Source organism: Notothenia coriiceps, unplaced genomic scaffold (genome assembly GCF_000735185.1).
Source record: "Notothenia coriiceps isolate Sejong01 unplaced genomic scaffold, NC01 NC01_scaffold00004102, whole genome shotgun sequence".
NCBI lineage: Eukaryota > Metazoa > Chordata > Actinopteri > Perciformes > Nototheniidae > Notothenia > Notothenia coriiceps.
Genome location: NW_011336803.1, coordinates 75,684 through 92,265, shown reverse-complemented (window position 1 = coordinate 92,265; position 16,582 = coordinate 75,684). Strand labels below are relative to the sequence as shown.

Below are 16,582 nucleotides of genomic sequence, written 5' to 3'. Positions count from 1 at the left end.
AAAAATGTGTTCTATGAGTTGTGTTTTTATGCCTCCAAATTACGATACGTTATTTTTGTAGTAAACTGCACACTGTGTAAACTACACAGCTGGCCTGTTGCTGACAGCTGTGTGTAAGTGATGAGTTAAATTATGCACACGCAGTCTTCATGTCGTATTTTGGTTTGGGATGGGTACCATTATTTTATTTTCCCAGAAACTTCATTGAGGCTGTCATTTAGTTTGGGACTAGATTAGATTTTCGGACTGCATGGAAATGAGGATGAATAAATGCATTCAAATGTGAATCTATCAGGACACGAATGTAGGCTATAATGAGGGAGTTTAGTGTTGACAGTGCAGAGTGATTAATACATGGATTATATTTGTTGGAAAGGTGTGGAAAATACATTGTTAATAATATTTAGTGTTTTTAAAAATGGAAAAATATTTATGCTGTGGATCACATAGACAACAAGGATATGGCAATTACATATTCCAAAGACAGATTGCTGTATGCTAATGTTTTAACAAGGGGAACTTAGTTGTAAAAGGATAACCTTTTGTTCTGCTACTTCACTGTGAAGCTCTGAAAGTGCTCTTGGCTACCAATTAACACTTTTGTTGCAGACCCTCGTTTTGGAAAACCATTCTTTGTGCAACCTTGTTTTGCAAAAACATATTCCACTTTACAATTAATGACATGCTTTGAGAAAGCANNNCACTAACCAGGCTTCGTGTGATTCTGTTTATTTGTACCTTACTTTGACCATCCGTTCACTGTTATTGATCATTGTGGAGAGAGGCAGACGTTTTGTTTTGTATTATAGCAGCTATCGGATGGAATCAATACATGGGCTGCACAGGTTGTCGTGTCCGACTATCACAAGTAGAATCATAATAAAAATACGCCGGTAAAATGTGCCTGTTGAAAACGGTTTATGCCACAATAGGATAGCAATAGCAAGTAGTCAGCTTAGCTAACATCACCCATTTTATACCAGAGAAACTTTCATAACAGCGTTGTGATGCCAAACAGCGTCAATTCAGACTTACACTGGCGGATATGTATCAGCTTGTGTGACAGTCGGACAGTGAATACCTTAGAGCGGCCGCTGCAGTGTGAGCTAACCGGGAGCTAACGGGAGAATAAACTCCCGTGGAAGAGCAGCCAGCACTGCTGCGGTCGGTAAATGCCGCTGAAACACATTAATAAACAATGAACCACGGCACTCTGGAGAAGTATAGCTTGGAGAAGTCGTTATTTAATTTAATCTGGCTTCGTGTGATTAAAAGCAACACGATCATCGACCTGACGCAGTCCCCCATTGTTGTTGTTGTTGTGAGCGCCGTAACGTCGTTGGGGAGCAAATCAGCGATGTAAACGTTGACGTCATGACGCAGCAGCGGCTGCACCAGTCGGGCTCTGGGCGGTGTGAACAGAGCAGGAGCAGAAAAGGGAAACCGGAGCTGAACCAGAAAAGCTCTAGCTCGGAGCTAGAAAGGGAAAAGCGCTGGTGTGAAAGCCGCATTAGAGTATGTAAGCTGCCTTGTGTTGCGACATAAATGTATACAATTATGATTGTCATACCTCTCCGAAGGTTAACACGTGCTGTATTGCTGACTTGTATTTACTTGTGTAGCAGTGTAAGCTGCCTCAGTTGCTGGTGTGTCATTCAAAAACAGGGTTGTATGTGATGGGGGAGGAGGAAATGTGTCACAAATCATCACAACACAATATCACAAAGGAAAACTACCATGACACTTAGCAGAATGGAAAATGTCCTCACATTTTTTTTTAAATACATAGCATGTTAACACTCTTGATTATGTAAAAAAACAAACACTAAATTAATTTATTAGTTTCACCTGGTGTTTATAGACTGTATATCGGTCTAAACAAATCCAAGCCTGTTCGGTTAATAATCACTCCTCCAAAACAATTTAGCTTAGTTAAACGATTGTAAGAGCTAGCTAAACTAGCTTTCGCTAAGTCACTCATGACAATATTTGTATGCTAGCTGTTAACACTCGTTTTTATTTTACAAGACTTTACTGCCTAGTCCCTCCTGAAACCAATTAAAATGTGTAATGTAATGTTTTTTTTTTACTTGACTAAAGCTAACTACAAGGCTTTTAACTAAAACCATAGCTGTTAGCAATACAAGTGTTAGATCACATTGACTTGACCTATGCTAACAAGCACTTGTTTCATGCTAGTAATCAAGCATGTCCTTTGTCAGAAACATTATACAATAGGCTACATATGAATAAATAGTATTAGCCTCTTTAAGCATCCTGTGTGTTCGAGACAGATTCTGCTAGCTTGGCCTTTGGTTATTATACAATATTTGTCCTTCAGAAATACAGTACATTCTGCCAATTATATACATCACTGTGACAGGCTTTGCTCACTGCCTTGACCAAACAAATGAAACACGCTTACCAAATTTCTGGTAACAAGCATTTTCTTAAAACATGGAAATATTTCAAGGAATTCCCTCGTAAAGCAAATATGCATCCATCTCACCTGACCAACTGTTTTTTCATTAGAAGTGCATGGCACCGTGATGAACTTGTGCACTAGAAATCCTATAAATACTAGTGATATATGTATATATATAAAAGGGAAGCCATAGAGAATATTATATAGCCATAAAATTAAGAAAAATAACTGTATTTTGAATTTAGCAAATAATATTCTGTGATACTGAAGCTCTCATGATGTCAGTGCAATAAATCAAGAGGAAGAAGAGGAGCCGCAGGGACGAAGGTTTTAGAAGCATGTCTTGATTTAGTTGAAATTCATAAAAAAACGAATCCCTTTAAGATCTGTTTTTGATATTATCACACTCACATTTGAATAGAAAAGCCCTAACTCTGACGGGAGAGGTGGACAAACTATTGAGAACTAGAACAGAGTTATACTTTAAAGAGTAACTTAACACTAAAACCAGTTAAATAAGCATAATTGTATCATACTATTAATTGATTGTCTTTAGTGTTAAGCTGTTTTGAATCCTTTTTTCTGGAGCAATATTGAGTAAATATGTAATCTAGAACAAAAATAATACAAATGTGTGTTGCTGTCTTGTGCTCTGTGCACCCAAAAAGTACAAGGCAGAATCAGAAATCAACGGTTTGAAGAGGTCTTTTTTTATTCCTGACTGCCAAAGACGCTGGAAACCAAGACATTAATGTAAATGCAGTTTTGGGTGTCATACATTCCTAGAACCTCAGTTGTAACTTCAAACGAGGTGGAGAATGTAGGAAAGATAGTAGTGAAACTCAAGAAATGAAACACCCCCTTTGATTACAATTGAGAGGGAAAATGTGGGCCTTTATACGAGAAAAGGACTGAGCAAGTTACAAATGTGGGCGCCGTTCAGTCTGCAAGTCAACATGCAAGAGCAAAATCAATTTAAGCACCTAACCTCTCCTTTCTGTCTGCCTTCTAAAAATGTTTGTTTTTTGTGTGTTGTTTACCTACCTATACAGACAGATATACATTTATTTGAGTCCAGATGTAATGTCAAATCTATGGGGCGAACTGAAACACGCTCTCTTGCAGGAATTTTCGTACTCGCTCAGTTCTTTTCGTCACTTATTTATTTAAAGGGAGTTATTATCTGTTAGAGCTTTAACAGAGTCTCAAGTTGCTCTTTAAACCAATAGAATGTTCTTGAATTAAAAAGTGGCCAGTATGTCCTGCTGAAGTTCCCCTGAGCAAGAAGCTGGACCCCGGGGAAGGCCGTCAGCTAACTGAATGAATTATATCAAGACAACGTTGATGTAGCCGCTATAGCACTTTAAGTTCATGCTGCTGAATATTATATGTTACTTTTGTGTCAGTACTGTATTTATGTATGAATGTGAACAAGGGAATGTCAGTCTGTACAGATGTACTCTATAACAACATGCATATCAGTGTTTTAATGTACTCTTGTCAATAAATACAAAAAAAACAAAAAACAAATACAGTAAAAAAAAGATGTTTGGTTCACTTTGTGTAGATTATCAATTTGTAAAGAAGCAAAGGCACAAGACCTGAATCGCCCTAGACATAAAGGCAAAAGGTGTTCAATCTTAAAATCACCACTCTCACAAGGCAACAACTCAACGATTTACAGTAGAGCAAGTAATGACCAGACCTGAGAGGAAAACACAGGTTTTCAACAATTGAGATCTTTTCAAATGCATTTCTGTTAAGTCAAATGTTACTTAAGAAAAAGTAAAAAAAAGTAGTAGTATCAAAATACATAAGTAACAAAACCAAAAGTACTTATTATGCAGAATAAGTTGAACATATTTTTGCTTGAATAATTGTAATTTGCAAAGTAACTAGATTTCTTTGTGTGAAAAGTATTTGACTCGAGAATGTATTGAATTATAATTATAATGTGGCATTAAATGGTAACAATCAAGTAAAGTACATTGATTATAGTACCTCAATTAGGCACTTAACTACATTACTAGTATGTGTACCTTCCACCACTGAAAATAACCATCCACTGAACTAATCATGGTTGTGAAATTGTATCTGTCTGTAGGATCATACAGAAGGACCAGAAATGAGCACAGAATGTCAGATCTTTAGCCTTGTTCTCTATTTTTAAGTCAGATTTTACCTATAATTGTGCTCGGCATTCAGTTTGTATTTGGACTGCGTTTTAAATCTGATGTTTGGAAGTCTTAGAGGAAGGATTTAAAAGAGAGATATGTTTGCTATAGGCGCTGTATAGTTTGGGCTTCAACTGACACTATCAGGAAAGCAGTATGAAAATAATATTTTAGACTTCTGTAGGTAAAGTGGATTGGAACAAAAGTATTAATAATCTATAAGGATTAATCAGAGAGGACCCCCTGCCAAGGCCTTTTCTGTAAGTGCAAAAATTGTGTGCATTTGCCACTGTTTCTGATCCATTCCAAAATATTATGGGTTACAAGGACTCAAAAGTTGCATACAAAATCAGGGCAGTAGTTTCACGTAATCCTGGTGACAAACAGACAAATAAATAAACAACTGTGGTTGGATCTATTAAAAAGACTGAAATGCTGAAATGGAAAGCCCTGCCCCGTTAAACTGCATAGGATCCATCCTCTGAGGGACATGAGTGTCTGTACAACATTCTAAGGCAATCCATTTAAATGTTTTTGAGGAATTCAGTCAGGTCTAAAGTTCTGGGCCAACATAAAAACTGACATTCAGACGGACCCTGCCATCTTTGGGGCATCACTGCTAGCATGGTTTAAAGGGCGTATTTTTTTTAGAAAACCTTGTTTTTACTCCAGCAAAGAGTTATGTTCTGTTATGTTTAAAAAATATTGTACAATTTTAGTAAATAAGCAAAACCAGCAGTTAGTTTGCTAAATACCTGATAAGCACTGTATCTCAACTTTCGCAGGTAGTAAGTACATATTTCATGGTCCACTCAAGTTGTTAAGGCCTACCCAAAAGGGCAAATTAAATAATGATTAAAGGTTATTTCCCTGAAAGTAGTGTCCAACCCAGGTTTAGATTCTCATGTTCCGTCTGGTTGGAGGTCAGACAGAGTTGGGAGTGTTTCTGGTGTACATTTTCTCCCACACCACCGTGCTGCAAACGCAGAAGAAGTCCCACAGGTTACAGATAACTCCGCGGTCAAACGGGTTCTCCTCGTCACTGAAGTTCTTCAGGTAGGAGATCCTGTGGCGTGACATGAACTCCCAGGTGGTGCAGCTGATGGAGACCAGGTACAGGTGGCAGCCCAACAGCAGCATCACCACCATGGAAAAGACCCCCACCACACCCAGCGCCGCCAGCAGGAACCCGTTCACTCTGAACCACTGCTCCCAGGTGAGGGTGGGGGTGATGCCAGACCTGGAGGACAAAAACAAATGTTCAGGTGAATCACTATTGTCTTTGGGGTTGTTCTCTGCCCTGATCGAGGTCTGGCAGGCTGAGTGTCTTGCCAAGCTGTGTTCAACACCGATCCTGTACCTGCCATTCACCTCAACCAATTAACTGGTTATGTCTCTCCTTTTCTTCAATTAAACGTAACAGGCCCTACTCACTGAGGTTTTATTTAAAATTGAATACATCTGTTCTTCCATGCATATGCACTTCATGTCCTTTCATTGTTAAATTATGCTGTTTTTTTTTCTAAAGAGGCCATATAATGCTTATTTTCAGATTCATATTTGTAATTTGTGCCTCTGCTTTGACATGTTTCCATGCTTTAATGTTCAAAAAGCTCTTTATTTTTCTCATACTGCCTGTGCTGCAGCACCTCTTTTCACACTGTCTGAAACCAGAGCCCAGTCTGCTCTGATTGGTTAGCTGGCCAGCTCTGTTGTGATTGGTCAACCACTTAGAGATTTGCCTTCCCTTAGCCTTTACATTTAGTTGTAGTTAGCTAATAGAAGCGCCAGTGTTACATAGGGTGGAAGAGAAAACACCCTCTGGAGGGAACTTTAGCCGTTGCAGACCATTTACAAATAACTATCTACCACCCTACAGCAAAGGGAAACCCCAAAAAGTGCAATCTTTAACGAGCACAAGGTAGGTTCAGTGTTCAGCAGACATACAGAGCGATGTCTAGCGCCCACAGCAGAGCGAGCAGCTGCACCAGCAGGTAGACGATGAACCAGCGGTGGTTCCTCTCTCCCACACAGTTCTCGATCCAGGGGCAGTGGTGGTCGAAGCGACGGACGCAGCGCTTACACATCTGACAGTGCTTCGCTCTCATTGGCTGCTGCTTAAAAATGTGTAAGGGAGAGAGAGAGACAAGTTGTATTGTAACTGGGAGAAGTCAATCCACTATTCAAGAAGGAGATGTAGGTATGGAAGGATATAAGCAGCATGTCAAAAATATTTCAGTGTCTTTTCTCCTTTAAAGCCTGATTGAGTGCACTGATCTTAAGCTTGTAAGAGTTATTTTTTTGTAAAACTTAAACATAAATAGAATAATTAAATAATGAATCACTTATCTTAAAATATTGACTTAGTATCTAAAAAATATTGACTTAGTATAGTAAAATATCACTTAGGGTAAATAATGACAGTTTCTCAAAACAATAATAAACCGTTTCGTTATATTGACTTAATATCTCTAAATAATGAGGAACTGTTTCTTTATATTGACTTAGTATCTCAAATGATAACTTAGCTTCTTTACATTATGACAAACAGGGTTGTTCTCCCATCACATTGGTAGAAATGGTCTTCCACACATCATCATGCCAAAGGTTGACTAGTTGTTCTATCACAGTCAACATGTTGTCGGATTGAATTTTTGCCCAAGTTACACTATCAATACAAATCTTTCAAAAAAACCCATTTAAATACAAACAGACAACGATAATATAACATGTAAGTCTTGAGCATTTCAACACAGCAAGGTGATATACATAATCTGTGTTTGAGTTAGACAGATTTAAAAATGAGATGAACAAAGAGTATAAAAACATGGGACTTTTCAGACATGTAGAAAACAAACTGATGGTGAACTCCAGATGCTGATGAACGGTGTGAGTTGGTGTCAGCTGGTTACCTGCAGCAGGCAGTATCCACAGCGCCTCAGCCGAGGGGTCAAAGACTGAGGAATCATTGATTCCATTTCCTCATTTGAACCCTGAACGCAACACAGAATGACGTGGGTCACACATGAACACACACAAATATGCACACTCTGACCTAGACAGGACTTTCTGTCATTTAACTGCACGTAGCCTGTTTACCTAAAATCACCTTACAGCATTGCTGTCCAATTTCTGAGGTACAGTAAGGATTTCTAGATTAACTCCTTTAATCTACGCAGCTCAGAAAATCTATTTCCACAGACTTTAAAACATGTGAAAGGTAACAAGATGTTCCATTATAGAGCACAGCTTGACTTGTTTTTCTGTTAGAGTTGCATTATAATTATTGCATCATCATGTGGGATCTTTTAAGCTCCATTTAAGACCTGAGAGTCTGATGATGACAGTAAGCATTATTGCTTTTTAAGGTGTGTGTTAGTTAAACTCACCTTGACAGAGTCAGTGAGAATGAAGCCAGGGTCCATTAAAGAAACAGCAAAGTATAAGAGCACTGAGAGCGCGACCAGGAGGAAGAAGAGGAGCGGCAGCAGCAGCTCTCCTTGCTCCTCACATCTCCGCAGATCTGCAAACACACACCATAGAGATAAACTAGCATAACCTAAATAGAGTGCTGCAATAAGACTATTAGTGATTTCATGCAATAGTTAATCCAACCAACAGTTGGATTATATGACCTAGAACAGTCTGATAACTTCAGAAACTTGTAAATAGAAATTAAGACCAGGAAATTACAACATTAAATCATAAAAATGTAACAATAACCAAACACCACAATGATATATGGTAGTCTCTTGCATATGTGTAATTTATTTTAGAAACTAATACGGTTAAATAGGGCTTAACTTCTTTTTAATTAAACAAATGGCTAAAGGCAAACAGTAGGGCAGATAGAACAGTCTAGTAAGCCAAGAGAAATGACACCACTTTAGTATTATGGAGCCTTTAACATCAGAAAAAGAATGTGTGGCATATTACGATGCAACATGTAAGAAGAGATATATCTAGTTTGATATCAACCTATTTTAAATAATGTGGAGTTTCTTTCTAACATCGAATTTTTAAACTTTTAATACTTAAAGGTGGGGTATCTAATTTTGGAGAAACCAGTTTGAGTGCGCTATAATTTGAAAATACACAGCCGGAAAAAATCTGCCACTTCCTTACAGAGCCCCTCCTCCAACACACACGAACGTGCACATTACCAATGAGGGCACGAGATAAGTTTGTGCCTTTATATATAGAGTGGCGAAGTCATGCCCATCTACTTCCGGTCCATTGGACCTTATCACGGAAAAATGATGTATTGAAGTCAATGGAGAGAGAAAACTTATCTTTCGATCCCGTTTGAATTGTGCCATGAATTACACATATGATGTTTGTCAATCTTAAAAAAATATTTCCATGTCAAAAAAGTCACAGTTTGTCGTAAAACTGTTGAAATATAAGACTATGAAAAATACGTAACTAGAAAGACTACATATCCCAGAGTCGCATAAGTGATGTCACAATTGTTTTCCTCCACTAAGAGATAGTTAAGATCAGCGCCATATAGATAGAATCTATCTATTGCCTTATTCACACCAACGGTGTTTCAGGGCCGGTTCGAAGCTGGAGCTTGAAAAGCACCGGGTTTTCCTGTTCACACCGCGGTGGAACAGCCTCTTAGCTCCGGAATCCGTTTAGTTTCAAGCACCAAAACATTGTGCGGCCAGAGCAAAAGCACCGCATACGTCACGCTTACGTCGAGGAGGGGCGGGATCGACTCCTGAACAACAACAAAAAGCCGGCGTTTTATCCAGTTTGTACACAACGATGGAGAAACTTAACAAGCAGCAGTGGTCCACTGAAGAGACCAGCTACCTACTGGGAATCTGGTCTTCCGAAGAGGTACAGAGGAAGCTGGAGCACAATCGGCCATTGTTGTTGTTGTCGGTGTCAGCTGTGAGGGGTTTCCGCGCGCTTTGGCTTTATGAAGCAGGCACGCAAACGGTTACGTCATGACGCAAACGATGACGCAGCACCAGTCGGACTCTGGGCGGTGTGAAAAGAGTCGGAGCTAAACCGAAGAACCGGTTCTGAACCTGAAAAGCTCTAGCGCGGAGCTTGAACCGGAGTTGCGTCGGTGTGAATGAGGTATATATGGCGCTGGCTAAGATAAGATAACTTTAACAAGATGCCTGTGTGTTTAGTACCAGGTTGTTATCATACCAGAAATGGGTCTTGCTCGTTCTTTCGCTTCACGTCTGATGAAAGGACCAGGAGTGGCTGGATCAAGTTAGCTACCTAGCTAGTAGCTAGCCAGTTAGTTAGCATTACAGCCTTGTCATTTTTATTAGCCTTAATATGAAGTAACATTAAGTCACCCAAAATGTTAAACAGTAAGAGTAGTAGTCATATTTCCTGAACCCTTTGAAGAGTACTGTCACCGGTGTGATCATTCTATAATGCACAATTTAAGGATTCCGGAGCTAAGAGGCTGCTCCGCTGCGGTGTGAACACGAAAACCCGGTGCTTTTCAAGCTCCAGCTCCGAACCGGCCCTGAAACACTGTTGGTGTGAATGAGGTAATAGATAGATTATATCTATATGGCGCTGATCTTAGCTATCTCTTAGTGGAGGAAAACAATTGTGAGATCACTTACGCGACTCTGGGATTTGTAGTCTTTCTAGTTGCGTATTTTTCATAGTCCTATATTTCAACAGTTTTACGGCAAACTGTGACTTTTTTTACATGGAAATGATTTTTTTAAGATTGGCAAACATCACGTGTAATTCATGGAACAATTCAAACGGGATCGAAAGATAAGTTTTCTCTCTCCATTGACTTCAATACATTATTTTTCTGAAATAAGGTCCAATGGACCGGAAGTAGATGGGCGTGACTTCGCCAGGCCGTTTCTCAATCTCGAGGATACTGGCTTCCAAGCTAATATTTCAAGGATGCTACATCATTGAGTGCCGCCGAAGGACTGTTCCAATCCAGTGTGAGAAAAAGTTTTTAGTGAGTACTTGTCCATGGACAAGAGACTTTGGCAATTTAATTGTCCGAATACATTTTTCACTTGTCCAGAATGGACAAAAATTGGGGCCACGGAATCTTCTTCTTCGCCATCGTATTTTACATTTCCCACGTTTTTTACGACACCGCTAACGTAAGTGAACGGTAAGATTTTACTGCATCACACATAGGGTTGGGTATCCTTTGGATTTTAACGATTCCGGTTCTGCTTTACGATTCCGGTTATTTTTGGTTCTCGATTCCGGTTCTTTGAGAGGGTAAAAATAAGTCCCATGACAAACTGGGAGAAAAATATATTCATGAAAACATTAACAATCTCTGCATTGTTTAGTTAGTTCTAAGCAGTGCAGTTTGAGAATGTACAATTGGCCCAGTCTCCTCTGGTGTTACACTGCAACCTGCCTGTGAGACAGAGTCCAACCACACATGTCCAACACATAGGCCTAATAATAATAATAATAATACATTATATTTATAGCCTATAGGCCTAACGCTTTTCTACAACTCAAAGACGCTTGCACGCTTACACATTTCCTGCAATACACATACTGCAGCTGCCCAGCTGCTCACTGTTTGTAAAAGTAAATAAATATTATTTTCATTTCAATAATGTACTTTCTATACCCTGCTTCATAAACAATACTGACATCCCTGTGCTCCTCCGAGTCTGGGGGTCCGGGGATGTGAGTGCAGCCCGAGGACACAGACAGGGAGGCTGCTTTACTTCATAAAGGACATGGCGTCAATATTAACAACACAGGAGCTAAAACGCTTAATAACCTTCATTACGTGTTAGAGAAAGAAAATAAGACAGTTTAACAAAGATGAGGCTGTTAAACGGGCAGCGGATCCGCTGTGCGTAGAAAGAGAGAGAGAGAGAGGGACCGGGAGACGCTGAGCTGCACCATGCAGCGATCAGCTGATCCGGAGCATAGAGAGAGAGAGCTGCGGGACTCGGCCTCGCCTCCCGTCCTCACAACTCTTATTAATCCCGGGACCGGACAATTGTTATTTGTTCCTACTTGGAACCGAGTTTTGCTTCCCAACCCTGCCTCTGTGCTTCCCGCCCCGCCCCCGTCTAAAAGCGGCGAGATGTTTTCCTTAGGAATCGACTAGCAGAACCGAAACTAATATTTCTAAACGAACAATGGCGGACACGTACAATTTGCGAATGAGTTCTGCCTTTTGTAAACTGAATTTATCAATAATTTGTCAATAAATGAGGGCGAAAAATTTCACTTGTCCACCGGACAAGTCAATTGAAAGATCTACTTGTGCGATACTGTAAATAACACGTCCCGGACGGTGGGACGTGTACTTTTTCGCACACATTCTGACAGTTAATTGCAGGCCTAAAAAATACATTTCTACCATTTGAAATTCCATTCCAGCTCATGCATGCATTATCTTTAAATGACAATTAAATATATATTGTAGAATATTTTTAATATGTACAACTGTAACACATTTGTGTGGTCCACACGCCAAAAGATGCAAGGACGAACCTCCAAAGACACAATAGTGTACGGAAGACATGATTCTATAAAAGGTTGTAGGTTCAACTGGGCCTAGTTTGGAAACATTACGTTTTTCAATATCTCCTCTAGGTTGTCAAAATGTTTCAGTACAAACATGATTCACTATAACGTTTGTGGATGGATCAAACACAAACAACAACTCTCTGAAATAATCTATTTCTTCCTAACAGTCCTTCAGACCTTTGTTCTCAACAAACATTCAAAACCCTGAAAGAGCCGATAACTGTACTGTATCCTTGAAAAACCTGAGCTAATCACACTCACACTCTGGCAGCCCCGAAATATCAGGTGCCCTCATATATCATTTATTTTGTGCTTTTGTGTGTGTGTGTATGTATGTGTGAGCAAAGAGCATGTCAGTCTAACAAAAGTACAAAGGTGTTTTGCAGTGAATGTAAAATTAATTAATAAAGAACAGCAGGGGCAGATAACTCACGTAGCTCCTTTCTTTCATAAATGAAATTACCGGCATGAGAAAGCCATCGTTCCAGGGAAACTAGGGGTGGATGCGGGTTCATTCATGATGGACAGGAAGAAGCAAACGTTGTTGCTTTCTCAAAGCATGTCATTAATTGTAAAGTGGAATATGTTTTTGCAAAACAAGGTTGCACAAAGAATGGTTTTCCAAAACGAGGGTCTGCAACAAAAGTGTTAATTGGTAGCCACTGAGACTGCCAAGGCACACANTTGGAGCAGGAGTTCAAACAAAGCACAAGCATCATTCAGTTTAAAAGGATTCAATCACCTCTCTTCATTCTCATAGTTTTTCAAAAAAGTGTTTCTGTACATCCTTTTAAACTGAATGATGCTTGTGCTTTGTTTGAACTCCTGCTCCAAACCATTCCATAACATCACCCCACAGATTGTTATACTCATACTTCTCAGAGTTGTTCTGATCTTGAGTTGTTTAAAATGTAGATTTACTTCTCAGAGTTGTTCTGATCTTGAGTTGTTTAAAATGTAGATTTCCTCTCAAATTATACCCACCCTCTCTGTCTACGAACAATGTTTTTAATTTCCTAAGTTGATTGTTGAGTCAGAGCAATCAGATTGATGTAAAACCCAGAGCTGCGCAGAGGTGGGAACAATTATTTAGATCTTATACTTAAGTAAAAGTACCAGAGTGTAGGAATACTGTTACAAGTAAAAGTTGTGCATTCAAAATTTTATTCAAGTAAAAGTAGACATGTATTAGCATCAAAATATATTTAAAGTAACAAAAGTACTCATTGTGCAGATTGGTCCATTGATCATGAAAGTGTTCTCAAAGCTGGTAAAGGTGCAGCTAGTTTGAATGACTTTGTATACTGCAGGGTAACTTGTGGATTTACTCCAGGTGTAACGAAAGTCTGATTTAAGACTTAAATTATTATTATATTGTATTATATTTCACATCATTCATCCACATCTGTAAATTAACTAAAGGTATTAAATACATACAGTATAGTGGAGAAAAAGTACACTATTTACCTGGAGGGGTAAAAGTACACAGTAGCAAAAAGTTAATATACTCGAGTAAAGTACAAGTACCTCAAAATTGTACCTATAAGTACAGTACTTGAGTAAATGTACTTAGTTACTTTACACCACAAAGCTAAGGGGTGGGGATATACGCTTTAAATAATAAGATCAAAGTGTGATTTACTGCAGCAGTATATAGTTGGCTTATATATTACCTGATCTAGCAATCTTACATTTTACAGGACTTCTTTCTATTGACCTCCTCCTAACAATGGTCTGTCATACATAGCAGTGGTCTGCTATAAAGTAATAACAGACCGTAGAATGTCAACATTGGCCAATCAGAATCGAGTAATCAATAAAGATATGTAACAATCTGGGGTAACACGCAGTCCCTGAAGTGGCTGCAGAAGTAAACATCATTTCCTCCATGACCTTTCAGGGGGCTCTGCACTTTTTTTGACATTTATATACATTTAAAAAAATATATATATAATTCATACCTTAATTCATTTTGAGCTTTTGCCTCAAGGTATCTCTGTGGTTACTTATGTTGTAACAGCTGGAACACAGATGTTAACAGATTGAGTGTGTTGAGTTTCTATTAGGAATGTATTTTAGAAACTAAGCATATTTCCCTGATGGAAAGGTAAATAATACAGATATTTGGAAGCTATATTAGATGTATGTGTATTTGAAATAATGCCACATGGACGTTGGCAGTAACTGCACTCTGTTGTCTCTGAATGCCTCTTTGTTTGCCCAGCAGGACAGTCGACTGCACAGCCAAGGCGTGCATGCGTGTGTGTCTGTGTCTGTGTGTGAGGACTTTGCTCTCTGCTGAACAGGACTCGTGACTCTGCTCCAGTTCCAGCTCATTATTCTGACAGAGATTTTCCAGACTGCTAATCTAACCTCCAGGAGCCTGGCTGCTCTGTAGGGCCACTCGGTGTAATCATTGATTACACTAAAGCACATTTCCATATACAGTAGTCCTTTATACAATCACATATATCACAGAACAATATTTATTCTACTTTTATATTGTATTGTTTTTTACTGTATGTTTCACTTATTTTTAAAGTAGGATTAACAGTTCATTAGTTTAGATGGATTTGCATCTCTATACTAATAGGCACTTTTCTCTCAATGGTTTTACACTACTATGGGTGATTTACAGAGTGATGTTAAGTAACTAAGTACATTAAGCTCAAGTTCTGTACTTAGGTGTAATTTTGAAGGACTTGTACTTTACTTGAGTATTTCAATGTTATGCTACTTTCTGTACTTCTTCTCCACTACAATTCAGAGGTGAATAGTGTACTTTTACTACTTTTTAACACTTGTGTGTTATGTAGCTTTTTCTGCATGTAAACGGTTTGCAGATACCTCATTCACACCAATGCAACTCCAGTTCAAGCTCCGCGCTAGGGCTTTTCAGGTTCAGAACCGGTTCTTCGGTTTAGCTCCGGCTCTTTTCACAACGCTCAGAGTCCGACTGGTGCTGCGTCATTGCGTCATCGTTTGCGTCATGACGTAACCGTTTGCGTGCCTGCTTCATAAAGCCAACCCGCTCGGAAACCCCTCACAGCTGACACCGATAACAACAACAACAATGGCCGATTGTGTTCCAGCTTCCTCTGTACCTCTTCGGAAGACCAGATTCCCAGTAGGTAGCTGGTCTCTTTAGTGGACCACTGCTGCTTGTTAAGTTTCTCCATCGTTGTGTACAAACTGGATACAACGCGGGCTTTTTGTTGTTGTTCAGGAGTTGATCCCGCCCCTGCCTCTGCCTCCACGTAAGCGTGACGTATGCGGTGCTTTTGCTTGAGCCGGACAATTTTTCGGTGCTTGAAACGAACCGGATTCCGGAGCTAAAAGGCTGCTCTGCTGCGGTGTGAACAGGAAAACCTGGTGCTTTTCAAGCTCCAGCTCCGAACCGGCCCTGAAACACCGTTGGTGTGAATGAGGTAAAATTCACAAACCCTCAAAGTACACCCTGTACTGTAGCGAGTAAAACTCTAACACAATCCAAATGGACCAATCCACGGACCTCCGCACACACACACACACTCACTCAGAGCTCAGACCCAGCAACCGACACCAGTAATCCAGCTCACACTGGGTCCCGCCAATACGGCACCCAGACCCCATGCAGCTTTCTCATCTGTTTGTCATTACTGGTGTCATTTTCTGGTTGCTAAGAAACGCCATTGTAACACATAAACACTCATGTCCAGCTGTAATGGTGGTCGACTAATCAGAACAGAGTGGGCGAGCTGACCAATCAGAGCACAGTGGGCTCATAGGGAGGAGGGGGCAGGAGCTCCAACAAGCCGTTTAGGACATAGAGTGAATACACATACTATACAGAGATGCTGTATGAGAAACCAATGTGAGTTTGGAACATTGAACAATGTAAATCTATTCTAGTAGACCTCAACAATGGAATTATGATCAGTTGAAATGGCCATGACATGGGACCTTTAACACCTTTAGTTACTTTACAGATGTGGATGAATGATGTGAAATATAATCAAGTCTTAAATTAGACTTTAGTTCCACCCGGAGTAAATTCACAAGCTACCCTGCAGTATACAAAGTAACTAAATGTAATGTAATTTAATGGAAGTTAGTGATGCTAGCCGATGCTAACTTCACTCTATAGAAATCAGCTGACGACTAAGTCAGACTGACTAATAATATCATTTAGTATAGGTTTCCAATAGCTGTGTATGGGTTTACTTCTGAGTAAATATGGGTTGGCTCTTTACAAATGGGCTTCGTCTATACTCAATGACAAATATTTGTAGAATTTAAACTCCAACCAGAAACAGGTAGGCTGAGCTACATTTGAAGCTGATCTGTCAACACTTTGAATAACATCATACAGACATATTTAAAGCAGGGAATTAATTCACCATGATATTTGTGTAGTTTCTGAACTAATATGAGGAACTTTGAGCTAAGCTGATGTTTTTTTTTGATAGTTTAGTGGGAATGC

At 39.5% G+C, this 16,582-nt stretch overlaps 1 protein-coding gene across 1 annotated transcript; it reads right to left on the bottom strand.

The window, feature by feature from the left end:
* Positions 1-1,713: 1,713 nt before the first annotated feature.
* LOC104942038 (probable palmitoyltransferase ZDHHC12) lies at positions 1,714-15,732 on the bottom strand. The gene is made up of 6 exons (XM_010767228.1): positions 15,656-15,732; positions 11,223-11,302; positions 7,989-8,122; positions 7,512-7,592; positions 6,547-6,716; positions 1,714-5,839 (listed from the first exon to the last, which is right to left on the bottom strand). The coding sequence occupies exons 1-6, from the start codon at positions 15,730-15,732 to the stop codon at positions 5,524-5,526; spliced, it is 858 nt and encodes a 285-aa protein (XP_010765530.1). The 3' UTR covers positions 1,714-5,523.
* Positions 15,733-16,582: the final 850 nt, after the last annotated feature.

What these genes read in the sequence shown, in the direction of transcription:
- LOC104942038 (XM_010767228.1), bottom strand. Translation starts at nt 15,732, where the DNA reads ATGGGGTCTGGGTGCCGTATTGGCGGGACCCAGTGTGAGCTGGATTAC. An exon ending in GTGGATACTGCCTGCTGCAG is followed by an intron (nt 6,717 to 7,511) that starts GTAACCAGCTGA and finishes CACATTTTTAAG; the next exon opens with CAGCAGCCAATGAGAGCGAA. An exon ending in TGGGCGCTAGACATCGCTCT is followed by an intron (nt 5,840 to 6,546) that starts GTATGTCTGCTG and finishes TTTGTCCTCCAG; the next exon opens with GTCTGGCATCACCCCCACCC.